Here is a 19692-nt window from a genome sequence, read left to right as displayed (position 1 = left end):
GAATGTATGGAATAGGGCAACAGGTTTTGTTCATCAGCAGTAAACTAGAATGTGAGCACAGGTACTCATAAACCAGATATTTGCCACTGCTTTTGTCTATTTAAAAGCAAAGACACCAGAAAACTTTTTAGGCTCAGAATCTTTGCTCTTCTTTGGCCCTGCAACCAATTTAATAAAAACACCGTCCCTGTTTCATTGTTTTGCATGGAAAAAAAAGAAAAAGACAATATTTCTGAAAATGCATTATGATATTAAGTCTGTCTCGGTGCTTTAAGCTGTTTTCAGAATGAAATTATTCCTTAGAACTGCAGTAATAAAGCCAGCTTTCATATTCCTAGATTACCACAATGTCATATTAAAGCTAATATTTTAGCTAACTATAGTGAAATAAAACTTACCTTAAAAATCAAATCCTTTTTCCCATAACGAAGCTCTTTCAGCTGGGCTTGGATCTTTTTTGACTGAAAGTGAGGATGATAATAAAATCAGGTTTGGGGCTGTTTTTATTTTAAATATTTACTTTTAAGATCAGAGAAAAAAAAGGTAGTGAGTGAGTTCTGACAACAGCAGAATCTAGATCAGCTCTAAAATGTAGAAACCCTCCCACCCCCTAAATCACTGACAGTTGTTTTTCCTGGTTGACATGTCAAAACCAGCCAAAAGTATCAAGGAAAATATAAACTGCCACTTACCTAAAGCACATAAGTGAGGGATATGAACAGCTCTTGGGCTCACACATTTTATATTTGAGTTGTTACTAATACTTTCCATGAAGGGTACCTGAAGTGAGCAATCCTATTTTTAGGGGTATAAAGGCTCCAGAGGATTGCACAGGTTATTATTTGTAAAAAAAAATAGGGCATTCCAGCAGGTATCCAAAGGTTCTCAGCTTGTAACCATGCCCTTGAAAACAGGCAGAGTTATGCTTATTTATATCAGCTCAAGATGATATTTATTTTAAATCTTGTTTCTCTGGTTGGTACAACTTAACTGGCAAAATGACCACAAAAAAAAAGGATGCTCCTGCAGCATCTTTGCCTGTTATAATGGTACTAATATGCTTAATAGCCACAAATTTGCCAGGATGATTCATTACTGCAGAGAATCTCACACTTTAAAATACACTCACAATCTGCTACTTAATGTAGGTTTAGTTTCCTGAAATTTTCTGAGAGCCAGGGCTTGTCACCCTACAGTGCAGTTAAATTATTCTTAGGCCTCATCTTTCCAGACATTTATGTTGCAAATATTAAAAGGGACATAATCAGGGAAAAGACCATCAAGTTAATTACCAAAGATTCAAAATATTATGCAGCTAGGTGTGGTGGTTTGACCCTGGCTGGGTGGTAGGTGCCCACCAAAGCCACCATCACTTCCCTCCTCAGCTGGACAAGGGACAGAAAACAGAACAAAAGGTTCATGAGTTGAGATAAGGACAAAGAGAGGTCAGTCACCGATTACTGTTATGGGCAAAACAGACTTGACTGGGGGAAATTAATTGAAATTATTACCAATCAGAATCAGAGCAGGATAATGAGAAGGAAAACAAGTCTTAACCTTCCCCCCCACTCCTTCTTCCTCTCAGGTTCCACTTCCCTCTTTAGCAGCACGGGGAGACAAGGAATTGGGATTACTGTCAGCTAATCCCATGTTTCTGTTGCTGTTTCCCCCCCAGGGAGAGCAGTTCCCCTGCTCCAGCAAGGGGGAACAGGTTTCTGTGGGAAAGAGTCTTCTCAAACTTCTCCAGTGTGAGTCCTTCCCAATGGGCTTTATTAACTTTATTAACTGCCCCAGAATGATGCCTTCCCATGGGATGCAGTCCTTCAGGAACAGGTTGCTCCATCAGGGGTTCTCCATAAATCCTATTATTTCCTACCACTGGGTATTTCTCAGAAACTTGGCCTCCTAAGTATTGACCTCTAAGTTAAAAGGTGGAGACTCCGATGAAGAAAACATGTTCAACCATAATTATGGAAATTTTAGTAAAGATGTTCTGCCTCTGCTTCATTCAGGCAAGGTGCAATGACTCTCACAGAAATTATATATGCAAAAAACCCAGACTAAAGTAATATAAATGAGTAAAACGGATTCACACGTTGTCATATCTTTTTTTCCATGAAAAGTTAAATAATTAAAGGAACTGCTTGAATGAATGCAGGTAGTTCTACACTGATCTGTTTGCCAACAACAAATAGGGTTTTTTATCACTGACTATCTTTTCCATCTCACTCTTCAGTAGAGGGGAGATTTCGTTCCCACAATTTCATAAAGTGACCCTTTTATCCTTGGAGTAATGAAACATTCTAGGAATCAATAACAATAAATTTTACCTGTCTCTAACTTAATTTCAGAACAGGCATTTGGCAATTCCCATCTTAGTCTAGGCATGGGGATCAAGGAAAGTAAATCTGTTTTATGTAGGTTATAGATGCATAATAAATTTGCAGAGCTATATCATAAGCGTGCCCAAATGATTTCACTTGTCTAAGACTTGAGTTTGCAGCTCACTTTCCAAAACATTTGAGCTGCTTCTAGTGAAGACACAGAAATGAGCTGGAATGAGAGCACTTTAGGAATGCTCACATATATATATAATATATATTCTAGATTCTGGTATATAGATATATATATATAATATACCTGAACCTCAGTAAAAAAGGCTTTGATGCAAACTTCTTTGGGTTATGTTAGATTTAGAATAGAGAGGAACCTTCCTTACCTCCTCTGCATGAATGCCACAAAGCTTGTTTCCTGACAAGAGCTTGGTTTTGAGGCTTTTGTTCTGAGGGGGAGACAAGAAAAAAACAAAATGTTTATTAGTGAGGGTTGCTGAAATATTGGCTATTTGACCACACTGGTTTTATTTTCTATATGGATAATACCTTCAAGTCACCAACAAAGACACAGGTAAGACAAAAGAGATTCCTCAAGGCGCAACACTCCCTTACAGAATTCTAAAAGGCTATAAAATTTGCTTTAAGAGGAACAGGACTGCTTACAGAAACCTTCCAACACACTCTGGCAACTGAAAGCAATTTAGATTTAATACTCCGAGGTACAAAAGGGCAGAAAAAACCCATCTGATCCTTACCTGGTGTCAACTGCACAGCTCAGTATCATTTTCAGTAAATCATTTCAACAAGTGAGTAATAGGGCCAAGATCTCATCACTTGACCTTGATGATCAAATTCACGGGGTCTTTTTGCTAAATTTCATAATTTAAAACCACAAGTAATCAAAATCTGTAGAAGGTTAGCTACCTGATAAAACATTTCACCTAGTCAATATGCTTTTTCATGTAGGAGTTTTAAAGGTATTTCTTCTCATTTTCAGGGAAAATAATAAACCTTGATAAAATGCATTCTCCATAGTCATTCTTTTTGCACTCCTCACTCATATTATCCCATAATTGACAGTCAAGAGTGAAGATTTCTCTGCAGTGAGAACATCTCCCAAAACTGGTTAGAAACAGAAGTATTCAACAAGCAGATCTTCAGGTGCTGAACATAACGTGTTTGACACTAAAGGGAAATTAAAAGGACACCAAAACTAACTGAAACTAGCTGCTCCTGTGCTAATGAGCTGTAAATATACAAGCAGAAACTGAACTCCTGACATTTCAGGAATATATGTTTATCACTGAATAACAATAGCTTTCCTGAAGATTGTGTACAAGAACAAGCTGTCATTAGAGCCAAAACTGTAATTCCATCCAGTTCACATTTAGGTCCACATCCCACTGAAACACTGGAAGCTTTAATTCCAGAATTAGAAGCTTTGAGTTTTCCTTGGAAAAACCTGTCTCATTGAAGCAAATGCAAAGAAACTAAAATTCCATGTGAAACCTCATTTGCTTAATTCCAAAACGAGGGGATGTGACAGACTCTGTATTTCAGAACCAAAGTAAGAGTGAGTTGTAACCCTTACATTTTTACTCATTTATCTTCCTTTCACCCAATATATCTATATATACACATCTCTATACATATATAGATTATATATATAATATATGTATATATATTATAAGTAATAACTTCTAATAATACATTACTATTTCACAAGTAACTTCTACACGTGCTGTTTTGAGGAGATCCTGCAGTGACCCAGAATGTGTGTCAGCAGGACACACGATGGATTAGATGGTTGTCAAAATTTCCACATCAGCCCAAATAAGCCTGGCAAAAGAATATAGTTAAAAGAACTTGTCCCAAACCAAAACTTGATGAAAATATTTAAAGTTGGGAGATGAAATCCGTTTTGGAGGTTTAGCTAGGTTTAACATGATTTACCAATCCTGTTTCATTATCCAGTTTATTAGCAACAAAAAACCCCAGCAGGGTTATCAGAATGCAGGCAAAATAGTCATGATTTAATCTGAACTTAATAACATTTTTAGAATGAGAGCAAGCATTAAAAGTTACTATCATTAAGAGCTTAATAAGTAGGACTTTGACAGAGCAGGTGACAACTTCTTGCATACAATTTGAGTGATTTTATATTACTTCACAAATCAAGTCACTGTCAAAAATAGCTTTTTATCTTGATTAATAGTGCTAATTTTTATAGCAGAATGTGAAGTATACCAGTAAAAACATGTGAAGTATGACAGAGCTCGGTGTTGTCTGGATTCTGAATTAAATGTAGCAAAATGAGAATTCTAATCAGCTACATATCCTAGAAGAATACGCCCCTTTTGCTAGAAAGGGGCTATTCAAAATCAGATTAATTAATCAATGAAATTTCAAGTTTACAAATGCCTATTGATTCAGTATGGAAGTTCTGACTTCCAAGACTTACATGGGTTCAAGATTATGCTTATTTTCCTATTAAGAATCCTTCAAAGAGCAACAACAAATAAGTCAAACAAGAATTTTACGCAGTTTTAACTTTAATACTACATTTGTTACTAAGTACTTAAGCAGAAAAGGTCTTGGGCATTTCAAGCTTAAAAAATAAGGAATTAAGTATCTGTAAATATCTCATTGATACCAATTTTAAAATTATATGGAGTAATGATTTCATTAGAAACGTTAGAAACGGCCTTTTAGATGTAGAGAAAGAATACCATTATATTCAAACTAAATAGGTGTTTTAATGTAAATGAGTGTCTAAACAGAAGAAAAATACAGAGAGGAGGCCTTAGGATTCTTAGGAAAACAATAACCATGATGCCAATTAGAAAACTCGGACAAAGGCTTGCAAAGGAAAGCAGAAACTGTACACTTGAAAGTTCAATAGAAGCACTTTTACAGTTGCAGCTTTAGTTACTTCCTCTTCTGCAAAGTCATTTTATAAAAATCATTAATTATATAGCTGCACAATGCATTTTTTTGTAATTTCTCCATCTGATTTAGCATACGCAGTAAATATCTCATGAGACAAGAGTCACAGTTTGTAGGCACTGGCAACTGTGACAAATTTAAAGGGGTTTATTATCATCATAAATCTGAAGTTAGGGGGATTAACATTTATCTGATGAATCATACGTTCTACTAACAGAAGGCTAAACTTACACCACCAATGTCAAAGCCACAAATTTTCAGATGTCATTTTTTGAAGTTAGTTTATCTTGACCCCTGGTCACACAATGAGTGCTTTAATACTCTTCTGTTTGTGTTTCATAATTCGAAACACCAGTGTTATCTACTTGAATCAACATCAGGATCTAAACCCGGAATGAACAAATATATAACATAGACATCATCAGCACAAAGCAATTTATTTTGTCTGCTGGCCTTTGAAAGCAGAGGATACGAAGTATGTTCAGGGGAAGAAAATCACTTTCTCTCTCAGAAAATTGTATTCTCAGCAATCAACTGCAATTCGGACATTTTATCTGAGCTCTGACATATTTTTTTGTTGTTGTTGTATAGAAGATAGGTTCAGCTGTGCTTCCCCTTGATGAATAGTGCAAATCAAACCATGCTGAGCCCCTGCTCATCACTGGAACATTTCCCTCTAACAGGCATTACATCTGAAAAAACAACCAAACTCAAGAACAGCAAAAAAACCCCCAGACTCTGCTCAGCTGGAGTGTTGGGAACAACTGCTGTGACGAACTGCCTTCCATCTCCAGTGAAACCAAAGTGCTCCACTGTGCCCTTAGGAGAGAAATCAGAGGACAGCAACAGGCCAAAATCAAACATCTGGATTTATCTGCTCTCACAGCGTGTTGGTATCCAGTTTGCTCTGGATATTAGCTTTGTATTTCACCATGATGAAAAATGGTTTGTATCACACAAAACAGGGTGAGTGCTTTAATCCCAGCTGGGTTGGCCCAGCCCTTCATCTTCCTGAGGCAGATAAACTGAGCTCCCTATACCCTGTGAGGTTTTCCAAATAAGAATTTAAGAAGTGCGTTTCTACCTGTCATTATGGCCAGTGAAGACAATGTGACTTTTTGGCCTTGGTATTCTTGAGGATGTTTGAGCCTCTTTTCCCTGCAGTTTTTCAGTGGCCAAGTGTGCCAGACAGCTGAAGGACACTGCCCCACCAATGGGATGATGCATATTGGGGCTGCACACTTTTCAGATCTGGCTGGATCCAAACTCAGAAAGCACCACTGTCCTTCCAGCTCTGAATTCCTGGGAAAAGCCCACTTCCACTATGGCCAGGCTTCAGCCTCTCGGTGCTCTGACACCCCAGCCTGTGCTGTTATTTAGGAGGCACATGCAATGTCTGAAGGCTGACAGCCAAGCTGGGTAACCCCTGCAAACATGGCACATTACCACTGTTGTAAGCTTAGACACATTTGGACTGTTTTGCTCATTTTGAGCTTTCCTTCTGTAACCTGTCCCCCTGCCTTACACTCGTGTTACAGATAAAGGCACTTAAGGACAAGCTTTCCCAAACAGAGAGAATACACTTCTTTTCTTCTGCCTATCTGTCCCTGCTAATACTAGAGGTTGTTATATTTCTTCCTGAATTTCATGTAGTCCAGCTGAGCTGAACAAGTTGATAAGCAACACACAAAAATCTCCTGTTCGAGCTTTTAGCAGGAGTTGTGTGTTGATTGTGTTTGTCTTGGTGTTCCAGCCATTTCAACAGGACTTTGCTATGCAGAAGCAAATGCCATTTCTAATTCTTTCCATGTCAGATATTCTAATTAAAAACAGCAGCATGTTGAATGCAGAACCCATTGCAGAGAATTTATATCTGAAATGAAGGGCAATTGCCTATGCCATGCAGGGTTATTTTGAGAAAAAAGCTGGCAATTCTTTGATTTTTCCCTTTGGTGGGGGTGGCTGAATGCTCTGGGGATGGTTTGCAGGATCAACAAAGCAGAACACCTAGTTAAGTAGATGTTAGCCCAAAGGTCCTTCTGTTCACTCGACATTTGTGAACAGAATGACAAGCAGAACTTGATGCTGCTGCAAGCTGAAGGCTGGGCTTAAAAAAAAAAAACTACAAAAAAGACAGTGAAAGCTCTCATTAAAGCAAGGTGACAGGAATGAATAGAGTGTGCTGTGACCAAACATCTCGATATAAACCCCATTTCTGACCTTGAAAAAAATGAGCTCCTCCATCACTGGAGGAGTGAAGGAAGGGTCAGACTGTTTATGTGCTTTTCTACAACTTCACTTTTTTCCAGTGTAATAGCAGCAGGACATGAAATGCTGCATTAAGCATGTTTTAGATCCAGAATTGCCAACATCTGTCTTAAAACAGAAATGACACAGTTATGGAAGGAGAAGGGCAGGAGATGGGTAAGCCATACATTTATGTGGCTCTCTGTGGAGTGGTATCATTTGGCTTTGCTTTAATATTAATAGGCTCTGCCACCTGAATTCTCTCAGTAGCAGTGCACTGAATATTTGTTGTTACAGAACTTTTTGGCCAATGCATTTAATTTTTAAAAGAATTTTCGCAGGCACCATCTACAGACATCTAAAATACATATCAGTTGTATTGAAGAAGCTGCTACAATACCTTTCAGTAAGAAAACAGATATCCCTAAGGCAGTTTTACTGGATTGATTCACATACTAGATGTATTTCCACCATGCCATGCTCATTCAATACCCAGAGCAGTAAGAACCCACATAATATGGACTAGATAATACTCCTAGCCTTTAATGATTTCCTAAATGTCATTTAGCAAGATGAAGTCAGGAGTAGGATCTAATTCTGAGGATTGAAGTGACTTTTTTTGAGCCACCAACACTATTTCTTCATGAATCATTTGCCCTATCCATGACTGTGAACTAACATTTTATGTCAGGCTCCCTCCTCTTGGGAAAGGGGAGGAAAGGAGTAAACTGAGCCATTTTTCAATGCTTCTGAAAAGTGTTTGCCCCCATTTAAGCTCAGTACAGCAACATCAGGCAGGATGCTTCATACCAGGCTCCTAAGTGTTATGAAAAAATAATAATAATAATAAAAAAAAGCTCTGAGTACAGTTTAAACTTCTTTGGTTCCTGAGAGTAAATAATACATATTTGCAAACCAAACATTTTCAGGAAAAAAAACCAAACCAAACCAAAACTCAAAGCACAATAAGTAATATTTTAGCAGAAAACTGAGGACGTTAAAGACCACCACAAAAAAAGTTGAAGACATTTCTTGGTACTTATAAATCAGCCCAATCTGTCAAGAGGACATAGGACATTCTTCCCCTAAGAACATCTGGGATAGGTGATCTGCCTGATCATCTTCTAATCAGTTCCTAGTTCTGACAGAAACATCACCTTTTCATTAATGAATATGGACTTGAGTGGGTATCTCAGTGATGCTTGGAGTCATGTCCTAAAATATTTACAATTTCACATTGCAAAATAAATATTTTCTTAGCACTAAATTCTGGTATCCACAATTTTCTCTTTTCCCCAAATATGCCTACTCATTTGGACTGTGACTGGGAACTTGAGATAAGGGTAAGATAAGGAGAAGATAAGGAGAATAATGTACCCACAAGTGTGAAAGACTGGAATGCTGATGACTCAGACAGTCCAGGTGCAGGCTGATGATGAATACATTAAAAAAACCCATGGCAAGCAAAGGATATGAGTGAAAACTCCTCTACAAAGGCAGGGGGAGATAAATGATGTACAACAGCCCAGGAAAAAGCTTAACAAGGAAAGGAAAAGGCCAAGCATGTCAACTGTGTGCTCTTGAAGTGCAGGTTCTGGGGTGACAAGGAAACAGCAAAAATTAGCTAGTAAAGATTGAGAAAAAACAATAAGTGCAAAAACAGTACCAAAAAATTCATCTTTTCTTCAATATTGATCTGAACACTGAAATTACCTAACTGAATTTCAGAGATTTCAGGCTAAGCAAGTGTCAGACAACAGGTCTTACTGGGTTTGTGTTTTTCAACATTACATAAAATCCAAACAAGTCACACCCGAAAGGTTGTAACCACACTCACAGGTACTTTAAATACATAAACACTTGTTCATCTTCTCTCCCTTTCTTTGTTCTCCAGTCCTTCAATCCACAGAATTAAAACCTCATATGACTAACACGTTGCCTTTGGGCAAGCCCCAGCCTCCCCAGCACTCAGCAGCTCACCTTTGTCTTGCATCTCATCAAGATTTTCTTTATGAGTGCAGATCCAATACCCTCACAGTCACCCTCTCAAAGGGGTGCTATAGTCCTGACAGTTTTTTTATTTTATTGTCATGAAAGGGAAAGTGTTAGAAATGTTTAACCCCTCTACAAAAGTCTTTCCACATTGCACAAAACAAACAAACAAAACCATGCAAGACAGCCTAAGAGAGTACAAACAAAAATCTGTGCAGGATTAATTTTTCAGCTTTTTATCTTTTTTTTTTTTTTTTTTAATATTCAACCAAATTTTCTATTTCAATACCTATTAGATTTTTACTTGAAACTAAGCATTAATAGGTTTGGACAAGAAGGCAAATTTGACTGTCTGCAGATTTCACATTAATACCTGTATTGGAAAAGAAGGGATGTAAAAACGTAATTTATCCAATCCAATGATATCAAATAGAATATTGGTCTGTCAATCACAGGCAGGCAATCTAAGTAATGCATCTACCCAGCAAATTTAATAACTTTTATGCTCATATACTTTTCAGAACTATCATAGAGCTCTGGCCCTAGGTCATAGCAGGTGCACTGCTCATGAATGTTTCTTAAAGCCACAGCTGACTACATATGCTGTTTGAAAGTGGCATGTTTTTATCTGCAAAATGTATTTCAGTATTTCTGAATGCAGCTGGATTTTCAAAGAAGCAATCTTCTAATGAACTTACTGCTCAACAGCTGCATGTCTTATTACCCATAATTATTTCTCAAAATCTACTGATGGTAAACCTGTGTCATTCCAAATTTCCATCAGTTCAGGATTTAAATAGATACATTCATAGACTCATACTTCTGGCAAATATGAGTAACTATGCTTTGAAATACTAACAGCCAAGGCATGACAGAATCACGATTGTAGATTAAATCTGCCAACCCAGGCAGATATGTGGTTCTATTCCCAATTATACTTATTATATTTAACACAACTGACATCATCTCATATTAAAAAGAAGTGGTCCTAGCTGTTGTTCTTTGGAATAATTGATTGATCAACCAGAGAAATAAGGTATTTGGCAAGTAAGGAAAAGGGGAAAATAAGGTACAGGTCAACTGGCATCTTGATTAGGGGCTAGTGAAGAAAAACAGCCAACCAAGCTAAAATCACCCACAGTGCAGCAAAGGCATCTATCTCAGAGGTGATGCTGGTACCACAGCTTAACCAGATCAGAGAATTAGCAAACATTTGAATGGTTCAGGGGTCTTCAATAAAAAGCTCAACAGATCAAAGTGATCAGTTTAACTGTTTTTCACTGTCATTTGTAAAGTACAAAGCCTCACTCCTGAGATTGTTAAAAAAGCCCCCAGTAATAAACCCCAACCAAACACAAATAAACAAAGGGAGTAGAAGCTAAATAATTACTTTAGGAATGACAAAATATTTATTTTCACAGGCTTAGGAAAAAACCTCAACATTTCCTGAAGTTTTCTCCAAAACAAAAAGGCTGCTGTCCCTACAAAAGACACACATTTCTCCCCCTGAGCCACCCACCAAACAGCAATAGTCTCCTTCTTTTAAGCAAATGGCCTGCAATTCTTTAAAAAAAAAAAAGATAGTTCTGCTTATAAACTTGGAAAGACTAAGAGTACTTCAGATTACAGTGTTGAGTGTCCTGTCTGGCTCCTACACTCACCTTTGCAAGTAAAAGTGTTATGGCAAGAAAAACACAGAACACTGACTTCAAGTCAACCTTAACTGAAAGGAGCAAAGTAATATCCTTTGAGCTGTATAAAAAGTATATGTAATCAAACTTTAGAAGAAATATGAATTAAATAAAAAAACATACATCACTAACAATAATAGAAGAAAACCCCCAAAGATTAGGGTAAACATAAAGGACCACCTCTAAAGGAAAATCTTTTCCCAAAGAAAAAAAAAGTTGCCTGTTTAATGATTAGAAATGATTCAATTTAAATTACTGATTTCTACATTATTTATAGAGAAAAAAACCACCATAACAACTGTGCAGTACTTTACAATTTTAAAGAATGCACAGCAACCATGCAAACTGATTTTTTCCTACCCTGTACTTGCTCTGTGCAGAGGATGCAAGAGGCAGCAAGCAATGCAGTGCAAATAAGACTCCTGTAGATTGTGCACACATATTTCTTTCAAATATAAGTTGGAGCTTTTCCCAAATGACAAAAACAAAGAGCTGGCAACAACCACTGACAATCTGCATCATTGAAGAGAAAAATATCAGCAGTGTGTTTTCCACCTGAGCAAGCACTTTGGTGAAATGCAGTGCTGTAACACTGCTTCCAGCTCAGCTGTGCCCGTTTCAGCAGGCAAACTGGATCTGCTTTTGCTTGGTGCAACAATGCAAAGCTCAAGAAATGTTGTCCTTTTTTCTCCTTTTGCAGCCACAGGTAAAAAAAGGTTGCCTCTCACCCAGAAAAGGATGAAGTTTAAAATCATATGATCCAGTTCAGCGAGCCAGTTCTTGTGTGTTGTTGAAAAGACGCTTGAAGGAGCTGCATGAAGCTTAAAAAACCAATAATTCAGATTCTGTAGAGTGTACCAAGGAGGCATATTATATAGGTAGGGGAACTTTGCAGAAGTAACCAATGGAGAGCACTGAAACACTGCATCCTTGTACCTTAATCAATTATTCCAAAGAACAACAACCAGGACCAGTTATTTTTAAACAAACTATCTGTCTGAGCAGTTCTGGCTTTGACCGGTTCTTTGGGACGTCATATTTACATTTTGGCTAAAAACAATGTGCTTTTCACAATCAATTTCCGTGCCACGTTTTATCTTCTTGTAAAATTAAGATAAGGTGACAGCATTGTAAAAAAAGAACAAAAAACCCCCGAATTTTATAAAAAAAAAAATTAGCTGATACCCCCATCCAGTGTTGCAGTGAATCCCTGTGGTGATTCAACAAGACAAATATAGGAAAGAAGCATTGGTAAACAGCAGGTTACACCTTTTACCCAAAACTAATCTGCTCCAGGATACGAATTTTATGCCTGGATGCTAATATTTCCTTGATGTAGTTAAGCTCGTTTTTGGCAGATGAAGGAGGATATCCTAACTCTCAGGTTCCAGATCTTTTCTCCTGAGACTCAGGTTCATCAGCATAAATTCTACAGTTTAATTGCTCAGTGCTTAGCATCATCCAAAGCAAACATGTAAAAGCTCGTGGCTGTAACACACAGCTGCACAGCAAGAAGAGATTTGTTTGGGGTTTTTTGTTTGTTTTTTTTTAAAAGCACAAACTATGCTGTTGAGAATTCAGGGAGAGAAAAAGTCGTCCATTAAATCTAATCTGCCTACAGACTCCATGCAACAGGAAAAGAAAAAAAAAAGAAATTTAGAACACAGTAAAGCATTTGATTTAATACAGCCAATACATGGGAACTACCTCAGGAACTTAATGGGGTTCATCTGGCATCTACTCCTACTCATTCCTTTGGGCCAGTCTGGAGCCTCAGTGAGCCATCAAATAAGGCATCATCTCCCTTCTCCTGCAAATTTTGTTTTATACTACTCTTATCACTATCTCCACTCCTCAGTATTTTTTTTTCTGTCCACACATATCATTTCAAATGGAAGGCAGTTCCTTATCAGCAACCCAGGAACTGGATGCTGTGAAAGATAGTCCTCCCACCTGCCTTCACCCCCCCAGCAAACCATCCTTGTTTTCATCGCGATTTTTTCTACCCTCTTGCTTTGACCTTGAAACACGAGTGAACAACCAAAAAAAGAACACAGCAGGAAGTTGTTAATGGGTAACCTATTTCTTTATGAAGATGCTTCCATTTTTTGGCTTTTTATGGTGTCCAAGGATTTTTCTAAGCACCAAAAGCTGCACAAATGCCTTTTCATGCACAGCACCCAAAGCCACACCCAGGAAGTGGACCAGGCCCACCATTGCACAGCACACCCCATGCTCTTCCACTAAAATGTTATTTTAATGTGGAAGTAGAGCTGTCCTGGTGACCTGCCTCTCCCTGGCCTAAAATCCTTCGTGTTTAAAGGTAACTGTCCTTGCAGAACACCAGCTATTGAAAAAATACTGTCTAAATTAAGGATGTCAGGCTGATGCTATTTAAGAAAGACTAAATGGGTATATTGTCATAAATTCAGTACATAAACTGTACTTGAGATGACTGCTGAGTCTAATTTAGAAAATGTGCATTTTCTAGCTCAGTGGTAGCCTGAAGAACTTTAAGATCAAATTATCTCCTTCAGTAAATGAGCAAAACTCCACTGAAACAAACTGAGAAATAAGCTTACATAAGCACTAAAAAAATCTGCCACAGCAAGAATAATTTGAGAATGGCATGGGAAAACTTGAAGTTCTGATACAAACCCCAAGATAAACCAGCTCAGCAAGTCAATAACACAGAGAGAAAAGTTTTCTGGACACATCCAGAGAAACTGAGCCCTTACAGCTTTCAACGAACCATCTGCTGATAGTTTGGTGCTTCTAAGCTATTTCTTAACACCACATCACATTCTTGTACACATATAAATATGCATCTGAATCTGTATGTAAGCAGTGGTTCTGATTTAAACACACACAAAAATACATATATACAAATACATGCACAAATACCTCGTACCTACAGGATTGAATTCATGTCCTGAAGTAGAATGACTATTCTGCATTTGAAAGAAGGTAATCACAATACATAAAAGACAGCATAGCTCGTGGGTGAACCATACAAATCTGACATTATTTACAATTTTCTTTTTAGTCTCTGCAGACCTTTCCTGAGTTTGTGGAACTTTGGGGTAAAATACTACTCAGATCCTTAATCACTAAGAAAATTGAGATTAGACAACACCCTCCAGAATACTTTAAGCAGCACCTGCTTGATTAGACCCTTAAAACTTCACTTAGGAAACATCTATTAAACTCAGCATGTTTTAAACTGTTTACAAGACAAATCATTTAAAAAAAGGGAACAATCTGAGCATTACTGTCGTTGTTGTTTCCAAGTTTTTCAGTTGTAGAAATTGTGACATCAACTTCTGAAGAACAGAAGATTCATTCTACAGAAGGGTTTAAACAGGTAAACGTGACAAATAGGCAAAATTACTGGGACAGGTATGGCAAAGCCACTTTTCAAGGCAGTGTAATGGAAACTGCATTTTTAAATTATAGCACAGCTATAAAACCAGCTTTGTTAAGATGAATAGAGCACTTAAATAACAACTAAACAAAATCAATTCAACTCACTGGAGTTATTATGCCTAAAACTAGTGACAAGTTGATTGATCTACCTAATCTTTCCTCCTCCAATAACGTCTGCAGCTAAACACAGATGAACAGTTTTTGAAAGGGTGTGTGGGAAAGAAATCTCCAGAACTAAGTAATTTAAAATATTTCAGGATAACAGAAAATTGGTGATTTGGGCCCAGAATAGCACAATTTCCACATTTAAGACTCAACATGAGGTTGACTAGACACTGAGGGTGAACTACTTCCTAACACTTGAGTAATATATAGTGAATTGCTGCAGTGGTTTCTTAGGAAGAGGCCAGTAAATTTCAGTGTTTTTTTTCCTACTGCACTGTGTAATCAATGTTTTCACATCTTTATGGCAAACAATTGCCTAAGCAAGGACATGATATTAATTAGAAATACATAAGGATTTAGGCTGAACAAATTTGAACATTCCCGTTAAGCAAACCCTCTGAATTTTTTTGCAAGGATAAAAATGTCTATATTTGAAAACATCCCGGGGTTTCAGGATGAAATAGTTGCAAAGTAGGTGAGAATCAATTCTTTTTGCTGTCACGAAAAAACAGCTTCATGTGCTTCTACTTCTTTTTGAACAACATGCTGAAGTCACATTACAGCTGAACAGCTTACACAGCTTATTCTTTTTGGAATTATCTTTCCAAATATGGTATCCATTTTGATCAAATTACAACTGGAGGATAATTAGTCTCAGGAGAGGAGTATAATCTTTATAAAGTCACAGACTAGCAATCCTCAGTTGGAAAATGCCATATAAAGTTGACATTTTCCAGCTACGCCGCTTCTTGATTAAAATTCGTAAGTACAAAATAACAGCAGTCTAGTTAAAACCTCTGAAGGGTGAAAAAATACTTCTGAAAAGTTCTTTCTGCTCCCCTTGCACTTAGTAAATTAACACCTGCATCCAACAGCGTGATCAGAAAGAAAAGGCAAACACTCCAAGACTTTAGCCTTGAAACCAATGGGTGTTTTGTATGGGGTAGCATAAGATGATCAGTTTTGCATTTTTCTTTTTGCTCTAAATTCTTATGACTGCCATGGAAATCTAGTTATAACCATGAGAGCCATGTCCTTGCCAACTAATCTAGTAGTCTCTGGCGAGCTGTGAGCCCAGGACAGGAACATTCCAGGTGCAACACAACTTTATCAAGCAGCTTTTTTACATTAATAAGCCATGTGTACTTTTATGTCACATAGACCCTTATAAATTCTTATGCTATTAAGTACTGTGTGGTGTTATCAGAGGCAAAGAATATTCTAGCAGTGAATTGGGATTACTTGAGCTCCTCAAAGGCTATCCCTCTTTTTGGACACTGAGTGAAAAACATCACTAATTTACAGCATTATTTGTGACAATGAAATCAACAGCTCATCTTCTCTTTCTTTCTGAAGCACAGAAATTTGCTTATTAACGGCCCTTTTATTATTTCATCTTAGCATAAACATCAGCAATGCTTATTTTGAGGTATTGATTTCCTTTTTTTTTTTAACCACATACACCACTGTTACTTCCTTCAGAGTGGGTCTCCCACTAGGCAATTTTAACATTTACAAGCAAACTTTTTCCACTTGTCTGAAGAACATGAATAAATCGGATCAGCATTTCTCTTTTCCAGTTTGGCAAAAATTCCCCCTAGCTCCAGGAGAAGTTTTTCATTAATTATAAAATTTCATCTACGCCTCGAGTTCCCTGGGGCTTGGCTTTGAGCCACCTCACCCCCGAGATCTGAAATGCTGGAAAACACTGATTTGGATAACACTTAACATTCACAAAACTCTCTGTGCAAGTTCAAAGATCTAAGATTTTAATTAGGTTTCAGGCTGCCCCTGTTGCCTGGTGACGCTGCAATAGATGTCCTTGAGAGCTGGGTGTGCAAAGGAGAAAATACAGCTCTTTTTAAACTTTGCTGCTCAAGGTAGTCTCTTATACTTCATGTTTTGTTGCCTTTTTGAAACGAGATGTAGCAAAGGAACTACGAGGACTTTCTATTCCTAACCCTTCATTTAAACCATGCTGGTTAAACTTTTAGCTCGGTGGGTCAGAGCACAGGGCGCACAGGAAACAAAATGACAACTCAATAACAAATAACAGCTGAAGAAGACTAAGCCTCGGGGATAAAAAAGTCTATTATACAGATTTGAGACTAGATGAATAAGAGAGAAAAAAAAAATCCCATTTGGAATTTCGGACTTAATGAAGAAGGATGTCAGAAATAAGAATTTATAAGTTTTCTGGGCAGCAGAGGAAAATGGCTGATTACTAATGAACACTGCTATGATCTTCAGCATTGCAGACAACAGACATATATATTATTGGGAAAAATCCAAGCAGTCACGTTTTCTAAACATTGTGGTTAAGTACCAGATAAAAAGAGAGCCCTAGTAAGTGTAGATTTAACTTTTAATCTTCTCAGTTGTTAAGGATACATTTTTACCTAAACATTCTTATTGGAACATCTCCTTCACTTTCTACTTGAACTACTTTCTAGTAGTTAATGAATGTGAATCTTTCACCCCTGCTCCTAAATGTAAAAAATGAATGAAGAATCAAAAAATATAGTGGTCCCTAGGAGAGTGGGGTCCAGACATAACAGGTCCATTACATTCCCATAACTGATGCTCTGATTCTGATTCTCACTCAACAGCCAAGTGAGAAAACGTGTCCTATGCTCTCGTGTCTCCAAGGTCAGGAAAACAAAGCTTATAAAAATAGAACTTATTCTATTCACTGCAGTTGCTACAGTATCACTACAAATATATCTCACTGACAATGGTGATGCAGGAGGATTTATTTTCTGAATGATCTCAGATACTGTCCCCTAAGAGCCATTTCCAACTGGCTGAATTGCATTTCTACTCTTTCCTTATCATATTCAGTAAGAAAAAGTCATAGAAGAATATTAAGCAAATCATTTTTTAAAATAGGACTTTATTTTACTTCAAAAGAAGATGTAATCAATCAATAAACAATACTGAACTCAAAGCCCTTCAGCAGAACATATCTGCAGCTGCTCCTGCACCCTTCCTGCTCCTTCTCCCTCCCCTGGGCAGTGCCCCTGTCTCTGACACTTGTGGAAGTTTCTGGAATTGTAGAACCAATGCAGCACCCAAGGAAGGCACAGGATTTTACCCAGTTTTCTTCTCAAGGAGGTAGGATTTTATACTCAGGAGAAAAAAAGTTAGTTTTATTCGCAGAGTATGAAGACCAAAGAACTACAGTGTCCTCCTTTATAGAACAGAATCAGTCTACAGTCTCAAAGCCTTAGAATTTAATTTCTGCTTCACTAAGGGACTTTTCTTGTTTTCTGTCCCCAATATAATTCAATGCAATTCAATTGAATTCATCCTGCAGGGCATGAAATTCCCAATACATCAGGTGAGACTTTGTGCTGCTGTGACTTTATCCTTTGCTAGTGCAGCTAAGCACAGAGAGATTGGAGAAAATTCTGGTGTAGGATGATTTACTTGACACTAAAGCCATAACCACAATTTATATAAGAATAGAGCAGAAGTATTGTTTACAAGGTTGTGATTTAAAACTGTGCTTCTTATTAAAAAACAACAACAACACATATTACTGAGAGCTACAGCAGTTAGTAACTAATTTTCCATTGCTGGTTTACTTTGTATTGCCTGTACTACTATACATCTTCTGTATAATTCATGTTTTTCAAAGTTCTGACACAGTCTAAACAGCAAAAGAATATACTGCCTTGTATAAAACACTGCATCAACTCTATAAATGCATGTGATTGTTGTAAATCCATATATTAACACACCTTAATGTAGGTATTCACAGAAAGATTATAAAATGCTTTGCTCAAATATGACAAGCCAGTCCTTATCTAATAAAACCTAATTAAATGGCTTAAATAAGAGCAATTTTATACACATTTCTAAGTCTAATGTAAGACTGCTACAATGTTCATGTCAAAACCTGAATAACAATTCTCTACTGCTCAGCAGAGAAGAGGTGGCTTTTATAGGTGTACCAGCAGGAAATTCATAACAAACTAAGAAAATGCACTGCACACTTCAGTGTGGAAAAACCACTCATTTAAGAAATTAATCCATATGTACATGCAAATTCAGAGCTGCACCAAAACAATCAGTTCTGAATGCCAAATGGCAACTGTGAAGGCTCACGATTTTTCTGACACAAACAAGGGTTAACAGAGCATCCTGTTTCAGCTTTATTTTTAGAGCACTTTTGGCATAATTTCCTGCATAGAAGTGAGTTTCTCGTTCTGTGTCAGCCCATCTCCAGCGGTTAAAATCGTCAAAGTGGCTCTTTTATACGTGTTCTAATTTACTCCACATTTTTGCCAAGCTTCTCAGCTCCACCTGTGCTTCTGCATTTCAGACTTCTGGGTTTCTTTGGCAATAATAGAAGCCTCTCAAAATAGCAGCATTACCTATTTACATGCCAACCCTTTATTAGACTACATTAACACAATCCACACAATATTACAGCTGCAAGTCTGACAGATATTTTCTAGTATTTGCAGGAAGTACTCAGAGACCTCTAAAAAAGGGAGGATTTTTAGCCACATAATCAGCATTCTCTCTATCTGGCACTTTTTTACCACAGACTATATTTGTTGTCGACTTTCTTTTCCCCCCAAAGCCTTGAATAGCCTGAAAATTGCCTTTCTGTGCAAAGTCCTCTCCTCACACATCACAGCTGCTGCATTCAGCTGGAATGTCATCTATTCATACCTCCAAATGGCAAAGCTGAATGGCAGTAGGGCATGTGCTGAAAGAACAGGACTAAACAGGGAATGATTTTTACAGGAAGAGAGAGCCTGAGACTGCAAAATTCACGATTTGGCAGCAAAAACTGAGGGTGAATGCAATATTTGAAAGAACAAGAGCAGCTATTCTGCTTTCATTCTCTGTCTCTATATATCTGTATGCAGATACAT

The 19692-nt window shown here is 37.5% G+C and overlaps 1 protein-coding gene across 6 annotated transcripts in view; it reads right to left on the bottom strand.

Annotated features, from left to right (window-relative positions):
* LUZP2 (leucine zipper protein 2) overlaps positions 1-19692 on the bottom strand; it is a 130015-nt gene that overhangs the window by 36203 nt on the left and 74120 nt on the right. For all 6 annotated transcript variants that reach the window (XM_051777224.1, XM_051777227.1, XM_051777222.1 and 3 more), the window contains 2 exons: positions 2720-2782; positions 399-461 (listed from right to left, as the gene is read on the bottom strand). In XM_051777224.1, coding sequence (XP_051633184.1) covers positions 399-461; positions 2720-2782 — 126 coding nt within the window. The remainder of the gene's footprint in view (positions 1-398; positions 462-2719; positions 2783-19692) is intronic.

The sequence above is a fragment of the Manacus candei genome, unplaced genomic scaffold (assembly GCF_025592945.1).
Source record: "Manacus candei isolate 608988 ecotype Guabito, Panama unplaced genomic scaffold, ASM2559294v1 h1tg000009l, whole genome shotgun sequence".
Lineage (NCBI taxonomy): Eukaryota > Metazoa > Chordata > Aves > Passeriformes > Pipridae > Manacus > Manacus candei.
This window is presented reverse-complemented; position numbering and strand designations above follow the sequence as displayed.